The sequence below is a fragment of the Haliaeetus leucocephalus genome, unplaced genomic scaffold, assembly GCF_000737465.1.
Source record: "Haliaeetus leucocephalus isolate CR32 unplaced genomic scaffold, Haliaeetus_leucocephalus-4.0 Scaffold164, whole genome shotgun sequence".
Classification (NCBI taxonomy): domain Eukaryota; kingdom Metazoa; phylum Chordata; class Aves; order Accipitriformes; family Accipitridae; genus Haliaeetus; species Haliaeetus leucocephalus.
This window is the reverse complement of record NW_010972600.1, coordinates 111,042-119,948: the sequence shown is the minus strand read 5'-3', so window position 1 is coordinate 119,948 and position 8,907 is coordinate 111,042. Positions and strand designations below refer to the sequence as shown.

The following is an 8,907-nucleotide window of genomic DNA, read 5'->3' as shown; positions in this document are numbered from 1 at the left end:
GCCGCAGGCGCCGCGCTCCGTCAGGTACGAGCAGAGCTGGCCCTTTCCCCTCCCCTCCCCTCCCCTCCCCTGCGCGGGCCCGGCGCTCCCGGCGCTCCCCGTCCGCTCCTGGGCTGAGCGGCGGTGACGCGCGGCTCTTCCCGTAGGATGCCCAAGGCCAAGGACTTGGCGGGGGCGAGCAGCTCGGAGAGCGGACCGGAGGAGGAGGAGGGGAAGGTACTACCACCCTGGGGAGAGCCGCCAGCAGGGCTTCCCGGTCGGGTCTCGGTCCCCCGGGCGGGTGGCACACCTTTCCCGCCCACACCGCGGGGCAGTCAGGGCAGGGGCCCGGCGGCGCCCCTTCTCTCCCCTCCCCCGCCAGCAGACGCACCTGGTAGTCGCAGTGTGCCCAGTAGCACGGGTGCCTCGTTTGCGGACCACGACACTGGTGTCCTGTGGAGGCTCAAGGTATGGCCCAGGAGAAGGGCTGTGGCTCCTCAGACCAGGCTGTTCAAACCGGTGATCTCTCTTTCTAGAAAAGAAAGAAAGAAATGTCTTCGAAGTCAGAGAAAAGGCTGAAAACAGAGGCCAAGCCTTCAAAGGTGACAGAAAAACCTCCGGGGCAAGGTAGTGAAGAGGAGGGCATGTTCCAGGTATGGAAGGCAGGGATCTGCTCTAGGAACGCATCTTCCTCCTTCTCTTTATACAGGTCTTTCCTCTACCTCCTCTACTTGTAGCAGAGCATTTTTGTAGCTGACCTGGCTGACTGGGGTGCCTGCTGCTCCCTCGCTAGTCCTCCAGCATGTTGGGTGACCCAACTGGCCCTATGGGTGGAGGAGCAGCTTGTTGCAGGTCTGGGTTTAACACAGGCTCTGTGTCGCCGCAGATTGGGAAGATGCGTTATGTCAGAGTGTCCTGCTTCAAGGGGAAGGTCCTCGTGGACATCAGGGAGTTTTACGCTGACAAGGAGGGCGACATGAAACCGGGGAGGAAAGGTACAGCTGCGTTCGCTAAGGGGTGGCCGGGGGCCACACCGGCCTCTCTGCCTCGGCTGCTGGCCCCCCAGCTCAGCTGGTCTCCCTTGGTGGGAGGGAGGGAGAGAGACCTGTGCATGCCACACTGAGGGAGTGGGGAGCTGAGCAAACCACCTGGGAGGGTTTAGCACTTTCTCAGCCTGCGTGGCAACAGCTGAAGAAAAGCACAAAGAACGAGTGAGTGCGAGCCTCCAGTGAGATCTGGAGCTTGGCAGGACCGCTCTGAGAAGCAGTGGAGGAAGATGCTGTGCAGGACTCTGGTTCTACCTCTGATCACCAGTCCTTTTGCTGGCTGTTGGCAGGGGCAGAGCTGCAAGGTGGAGGAGGGGAGGCTGGAAACACTGGCTCTGACATTGCTTTCTTGTGTCCTACTGCTAGCTGACAAACTTGTCTTTTGGTACTGGTGATGCCTAGGGCAAAAAGGGTGGCATTTTGTGTGTTCACCCCTAACCTGTAATGGTGGAGCTGTGCTTGACAGGGAGAGCCTCCCCAAAGTAAATCCATCCTACCCTATCTAGGTGGGGACAGGAAGGTTAAGACCCTTCTGGATCCCTACCAAGACACTCCAATGCTGCTGTGTTAGGTGTTCCTTATTCTTTTGGCAAGGTGTCTGATGACATGTTATAGTGGCACAACTTGGGTGGCCCATCACAGCAGCACTACCTGAGTAGGTGATGCAAGCAAAGGCAGCTGGAGAAGGGAAGACACATTTTTCTCCAGAGTTCTTAAACTGATGTGTCAACACTGAACTTAGGCCTTTTGCTTTGGGACTTTGACGGTGACTTGCCAGCTTGCCTCGTAGTTCACAGGCCCTGGACTGTTTTCACCTGTCCTGTGTGTTGTGCCCAGCAAAGATTCAGTTCATGTGGGGTTTCTTGAAGAACCTTTTGGTCCTTGCTATAGATTTTTGTGTCAGGGCAGACAAATTTGTTTCAGCTTGGTTTCCTTCATAACCACTAGGCATGGTTTTCCTTCCAGAAATTAATTTCCTTCAGAGAAGTTACAAGTATAAATTACTCACTTAGAGGGAACTGTGTACCCTGTAATGAAAATGGGAAGCAAAGCCCTCAAGCTTTTCTGTGCCATTGGGTGTAGAGAGGGAAAGGAGCATTGTGGACTCCTTCCAGGCTCGAAAAAGCACACCCACAATGTAAGACATAAGATCTGTCAGTTAAAACAGAGATTTTGAAGAAATGTTTTTCCATTTAAATACTGCCTCTGCTGTTTTTCTTAAGAGTTCTTGGCCCGCGATCTTTATCTAGAGAATTTAATAAAGCTTGGGCCCTAGTTCTTTAATGTGATTCTTAACAAAACCAAAAGGAACAAGTTGATAATATCTGGCTGGAATGCACACAGCAATTCCACTACTGCATGTGTTTTGTAAGGGAGAGGGACAGGACATCAAGACCTTATCTCTGCTGGATCTAAAAAGAGGCCAGTTCTTCTCTAGTGTTTAAGCCACGCTAGTGATTTCTCGTTAGTGGCAGTTTTTTTTAAATAGAGCTAGAGTTGGCATTATTTCCTTTGGGCAGTTGGAAGGATGGTGTCTTAACTACTGTGTGGAGTAAGGTTCTCCTAGAACTTCCCAGCTCATGTGGGTTGGAATTAGTACTAGGGAATAAACTATAAGGGGCTGTGGGACTCCTGAAAGGCAGTTTGAGCTTATATTCTCATACGGCGCTTCTGTGATAGCGTTGAGTACTTCTTGATATGGATGCTGAAGTGCTGGCACAACTGCCATGCTTAGAAGGCTGCTTCTGTTTCTGGTCTGTGTCTCTGCCTCAGATTCCAACTTTCCCTTCTGTAGTTGCTCTGAAGGAGCCATTCTGGTGTGCTACTTGATGCTTACCCCTTGCCTCCTCTGAAAGCCTCTCCTTCTGCTGTTTCTAGGGATTGCCTTGTCTGCAGAGCAGTGGAACCAGCTGAAGGAGATTGTTCCTGAGATCGATGCTGCAGTAAAGAAATTATGAGATGAAGAATCTTGGACATATTCAATCTGTTTCCATTCCCTTACATGCCCTAACAACTATAAAGCCAAGGATTTTCATCTGGAGCCTTCCCCTCACCTTGCTGGGGTTTCCTTACTGAGGTGGTGGTCATGCTGAAAAGACCAGAGACTCTTTCTGTGTTCAAGAAGTAGCTTGTAATGAGCACCTGGAACTAGTGCCAGTGCTGTGAAGTGAGACTTCAGCACCTCTGGTCTCAAGCATACTTGAGGTCTGTGCTGGTGAGGGAAATGACCCCAACCTGGCTTTCCAGGGGTGGATGGCTTCAGTCTACTTGTGGAGCGCTTTACCTGCTCTACATCTGTTACTGTCCTCCACTTGGTTGACTGTTGAGTAAGATGGTTTGTATACTTCATGTTGGCATCCTCTGTGTTTCCTCCACATCATTCTGCCTATTTCAACTACTTTCTGTGTTGGTGAGGGTTTTTTGGTGGTTTTGTTTTGTTGGTTTTTTTTTTTTTTTTGAGTGAAGAAAGGGATTATTATACTTTAGCAACTGGTTTGTCTGTAGAGGGTGAATATGCACAATAAATGTGTTTGCATTATAAAAAGGAGAGGCATAGTGTTTCACAGGCTGGCACCTCAACTCTTTGTTTCAGGCACCCTTCTTTGTAGGTTGCTGTTGGATTTCCCTTTCAGAAGGAGAGTGTTCTGTAGCGTTTATTCTCATGATATGTTCCCAATAATCCTGCTATACAGAAGCAGTCAGGCAGCGGTCTACTCCAGGTCATGGGAAGGGCAAGCTAGAATGTGAATCATTCAAAGGAACTGGTAATTAGGAGGCCTGTTAAATAGAGGGGAAATTAAAGGCCTAAGGAGGAAAAAGAATATTCCTTTCCCCATGGCAGAGAAAAATGGCGAGCTATGGAAAGAGTGGAGAGGGGATATTTTATGCTTGAGCTCTAAATGGATCCCACTCTGGGATCAGCTGCAGCAAGCACAACTTTCCTCAGCAAGACTTTTCCAGACTTTTCAACAGCTTGCATCTTCCATCTATTTTTGGTTTTTCTCTTGCCCTGGTTTCCATAGTATCTGAATGCTTCATGCTCTTAAATATATCTGACACTTGCAACACCTTGGTGAAGTAGGAGGTACTAAGGCCCTTGCTCTGTAGAGGTGCTGGGGCTGTCATAGCTCAGAGTTGTTTGGAAGATGTGGGGTGAAGCAGTGAATTGAAACCAGGCTTTCCTAAATGCTGAATTTGTAACTGCTGGATTAACCTTTCACTAGGGATAGCAGGAGGGAAAAAATATCTTTCTTCATACTCTCTTAAAATTTTGAAGGGCTTGGTGCTGTAGCTGCTTGGAGCAGGGGTGGAGATAGGTAGACTTGATGACTGAGGCATTCCCCTCTAATCCTGTGTTCAGCTCTTCTCTATTCAAGTGTCACATTTCTTTCTCTCAAGTAAGTGAGAGAGAGCATGAGGATACTCAACTGTGTCCCAAAGCCAGGTTGCTCATGCTGTAAGCTTATTCCAGTGGAATATTTATAACATAGTGTCTTAATATGGTGTTCAGAGACTGAAGGTAATGGGAAGATAAAGACCTTCCAAAAAAGAAAGAGGTGAAAGAGAAGCAGATGGTGTAGGTATGACCCAAGATGCTAGGAATGCTCAGCCCTTTTATTTTGTACCAGCCCTGCGGTACCCAGACTAAAAGATGTGACAGAAACAACCATCTCTGTGCATGATGCATGCTCCAGGAGTGTTTGGGGGGCAGAGGGAGAAGCCAGATCAAATCAGCAGAGCTTAGTATCTTTGCTTATTAAAACTAGATCCAAACTGAACTTGATCAGCTCAATTGAATATTGCATGGTTCTAGAGCTGATGAGTGGCCACTCCTTAATTGGGAAAGGGTGGCCATGTTCTTTTGTTTTCTGACTAGCTTTCTTTCAAGTGTCGGAAGAAACAGTTTGCAAACAACCCAAACTTTTTGTGTAACAGGGAACAAGGCGCTTTTTTTTTTTTTTTTAAATCCTCAAAGAACAGCTGCTCTTGATCAGAAAGATATCTGGAATCTTTGATGTTCATTTCCAGTCTACCCACTGCTATAGACAACTTCCAGTCATAAAATCCACAAGCCTTAAAACTTGGTTAATTTTTGGTTTGTTGCAAAGTTAAAATATTAAAAAAAAAACCCAACAAACCCTAATCTTAAACTGGTTGGGATAACAGATATCCAGCAAAAGGTAAACAGCAAGGTCTTGGTAAACAGATGATGAAAGCTTATAGGGAGTTGTACTCTTTTACACAGAGAGGGTGTTTTTCTTTTAAGCTGTTAATCTGGCTGTCTTGGAGGAGTTTTCTCTGCAGAACCTTTTGCTCCAGACCAGAAACAATTGCATTGTAGGAATGAACTTCTATCTTCTTAAGATACTATATTGTTGCTTGAATATTTTCTGTCAGGACTGTCTTAACTAGTCCTTTGGATGTTCTGCCTGAGGACCAAATAGGTAAGGGAAGGCAGATTGTTTTGAGGGATCCTTGAAAGATCTTCCCCATCTCCCCCCCTCCCTTTCTCTTTCCTGGGCCGCTGTGAGGATTTCCTGCCTCAAGTGCTGTCTCCTAGGTGATGTGGAAATTCAGAGCTCCAGCTTGTATATTCTCCATTCCTCGATGCCTTTAGGAGCTGGAAGGAAAGGGCAGGCACTCCTAATGCAAAGTGTATCTTGCTGTTCCTGCATCCTTTGTTTGAGCCCTTCTCAAATTTAGGCCACTGGACTGGACCTCATCACCTTTTATCATAAGCTGCCCCTGTCTAAATCCAAACACTCATATGCCACAAGAAGCCAGGAAAGTATAGATGTGTTTAAAGAAAACCCCTTTTTTTTTTTTTTCACTAGCAAATGTGTCTCTGCAGCAGAGAAACTTCCTGGGTGCACAATCTGGTTTTCTTTTAACAGTTGGGTTTGTTTTTTTTTTCTGAAGCAGCGTCTTGGGTTTAGGCAGAATCTGTTTCTTCATTCTCTGGGAATCATGCATCTGAGCTCTGCTGTGCCCCTTCTAGCTCTCCCTTGCAGCCTCCTCAGTTACAGATGCAACATGTTTCTTCTTCATCTGCAAAGGTGACCTGTCATTTCCATTTTTCACTCTCTCTTGCTGCTACGACTATCTTTCATCTGCCCCTTAATCCTGTTACTGTGGTATATAATTCTCTGTCTGGCTCTGTAAACTCTTTCCAGGTGCTGACTGACAGCTGTTCTATTTTTCATTTACCAGCAGTATTTTCATGTCTGTTTTTCTCTGCTGCAGTCAGGGTGATTATAATATGTCCATTCATTGACTCCTAAAGATACTGGGTATATCTTTTCTACTAAATAGAAATTTTCTACCTGAGGCACTGGGTCCCTTGAGCTGTAACCTAAGCCTAGAGCAGCTTGTGCTGCAGTGGCTGACATGAAAAAGCACGCTAGGCATGGAAAGGTTCTTGAAAACATTACTTGCTTAACCCTGATTCATCCAAGGTGAGGTTTGCTGCTGTTGTGATAAAGGTTTCTTGTTTTTAAGATTGCCTTATCTCTTTGCAGCTGTTAAAAATGAAAACAGCTTGACTTGTCATAGGCTTCCCAGCGGATGCATCAGTGGCATCTGACTAGATGGCAGAACCCTGGCTGTGTCTGCAAGAAATGCAAACAGAAAGTTTGATCAGTTTGGGGAGTTCTGGGTGGGGTTTTTTTTGTTGTTGTTGGTTTTTGGGGTTTTTGGGGGGGGGGGGGGGAATTTTAGGAGTGGTACCACCCTCAAACACAAGGCAGCTCTACAGTAAGAGTCTTGAGACATGTTGCAATGGCCCCTTGGTTCAGGCCAGGCTGCAAAAAGCTGAGGGCCTTTGTAAGTCCATTTCATTGAAAAGCCTGGATGCAAATCCCAAGCTCTTGCACCTCCTGGCCCTGAATAAGTGTTCTGGCAGCTCCACACACAGGTGGGGACAATAGCCAGGGCTGGAGAAAGAAGGGTTGAAATGCTCTGCTGAGCGCAGGAGAGAAGAAGAATGAATCCACAGTGCTTTCCTACTGAGGGCCAGCATGTGCCTCTGGTTCTGCAGGGGCATTTGTCATTCTTGCCCATGACTTTAGCCTGGGAGCCAGGCGGGTACTCATACATGAATGGTGAACAATAGTACTCTCAGTTCCTCCCTCTGCTCCCTAGGATTGGGACCCCTCTTCTTACCCTGATAACCCACCCTCTTTTTCCTAACCTTTCCTGCACAGATAACAGCATTGGAACCTGCTGCAAGTATCTCCTGTGGCAGGGGCCTGGAGTCAGCCCTCTACCTTTCTGGGTAAAATCAAGCATAACAGATCTGGGTAGTATTTGGCACAGTGCTCTGGGAGGTGAGCTGTGCAAGATAGTGTGCAGGGTACTGCGGGGAGGGGGCAGGAAGGAGGATGGGAATGGGGAAGGCAAGAGGGCACTCTGCTTAATTGGGCTACTGTGTGGGAGCATGGAGCTGTTGTTGTACTGGGTATGTGTTGGGAGTAGGTTCCCCTCCTCCACTTGCTGCCTCTGTCTATCTGCAGGATCCAGGGCAAGAGTAGTGGGAGATGGCAGAAAGCTTCTAGTGGAGAGACTAAGCAAGGGGAAGAGAGGCTGGGTTGTGCCTGCACCGCAGTCTTTTGTAAAGCCTCAGGCCTGGCATGCAGAGCTGAGCACCTGGTTCTGCCAAAGCTATCACTGCAAACAATCCAGCAAACACACCCCTTCCCTCCTCCCAACACGAGGGTGCGGAAGTCCATTCATCTTCAGGGACACCGGGTCAGGATGACAGGATAAAATGTATGGTGTGATGACGAGAGCTGTGCATGCTGCAGAGGACATCCCCTGTGGGACATGCAGGTGGTGTGTGGCCGTGGGCGGCAAAGCAGGGTTGGTCTGCGTCCCTGCAGCTGCGCGGCTGAGGGCAGCTGCTCCTTGTGGAGAATGAGCTTTGGGTGTACCATGCCTCAGCATCACCCTGGTGTAACGGAGCTGGAGCAGAGAGATGAGACAGCCTGGGCCACCTGGACTGTGCTGCCTCACATTGTCTGTCAGAACTGGAGAAGCTGGTGGGAGAGCAACCCACACCCTTGCATGAGGAGTGAGATCTAACCCTGGTAGCAATAATGGCTGCTTCGATGTGGATATGCGACCAGCTTCTGACCATCTGGCACAGTCTGAATGGGACGTAGCTGGAAACGCCTCTGCCAAGGCACAGTTAGGAGGGAGCTAAGCTTCTCAAAAGAAAGGGGGCTTTGCCCACAAGGGCCTGGGGCAGAGGGTCCTGGCCAGGGTTGTAGGCCTGGGGCCACATATCACTTCCTATTGCAGCTAGGCCCGCTCCAGGAGTGGTGCTCGCGGCTGTGCTCACCACCCTGCCACAGTTTCTTCAGTTTGGGGGAGGGCTGTGTTAGAAAATTTTCTCCTGTAAATAATTTCTTTTCCTCTAGACCCTGGTGCTGAGACACTGAGAAAAAGGGGCCAAACGCTGATTTCTGATATGGATGTGGAGGAGCACTCCGCCTTGTCTTTTGTTAGCAGTACAAGAGCAAGCTCTTATTTTGGAAGAAGCGCTAATGCCTAATTTCCTGACAGCTGATGACAATTTGTCCTTCTGAGATAAGTACCAGGTCCTACAAATAATACCTCCCACCCGCGCTGAGCACACAGGGCCTATTCGTGGGTGCTTAGAGCTCTCCCCCTTGCTTCCAGGGCCTCAGTGTTTCCGGATCTTAGGCCCTAAAAATACCCCTCCTCTCTTGCCTGAGAAAGGCAGGCGTTGCGTCTCCTCCTCGGCCCTCAGGATGCAGTCGAAGCTGCCTTGCCTCCTCGCCCATGGCTGCAAGCGCTTTCGTGGCTCTCCTCGCTACGGGGGCCCTCTCTCGGGGGGTCCCCCCCCTCCCCTCCATGGCCC

The 8,907-nt window shown here is 48.8% G+C and overlaps 1 protein-coding gene and 1 long non-coding RNA gene across 3 annotated transcripts; both read left to right on the top strand.

The window, feature by feature from the left end:
* The first annotated feature begins 147 nt into the window (after positions 1-147).
* LOC104829066 (activated RNA polymerase II transcriptional coactivator p15-like) lies at positions 148-3,422 on the top strand. The gene is made up of 4 exons (XM_010563110.1): positions 148-216; positions 516-632; positions 866-974; positions 2,904-3,422. Exons 1-4 carry the CDS (start codon positions 148-150, stop codon positions 2,981-2,983), a joined length of 375 nt encoding a protein of 124 aa, XP_010561412.1. The 3' UTR covers positions 2,984-3,422.
* A 3,641-nt stretch (positions 3,423-7,063) lies between these two features.
* On the top strand, positions 7,064-8,856 carry LOC104829063. Of its 2 annotated transcripts, none has more exons than XR_774090.1 (3): positions 7,064-7,105; positions 7,229-7,299; positions 8,444-8,856. It is a non-coding gene; the product is annotated as an uncharacterized LOC104829063 (long non-coding RNA). The 2 variants fall into 2 exon arrangements; XR_774089.1 differs by having other exon boundaries at positions 7,229-7,351.
* The last annotated feature ends 51 nt before the right edge of the window (positions 8,857-8,907 follow it).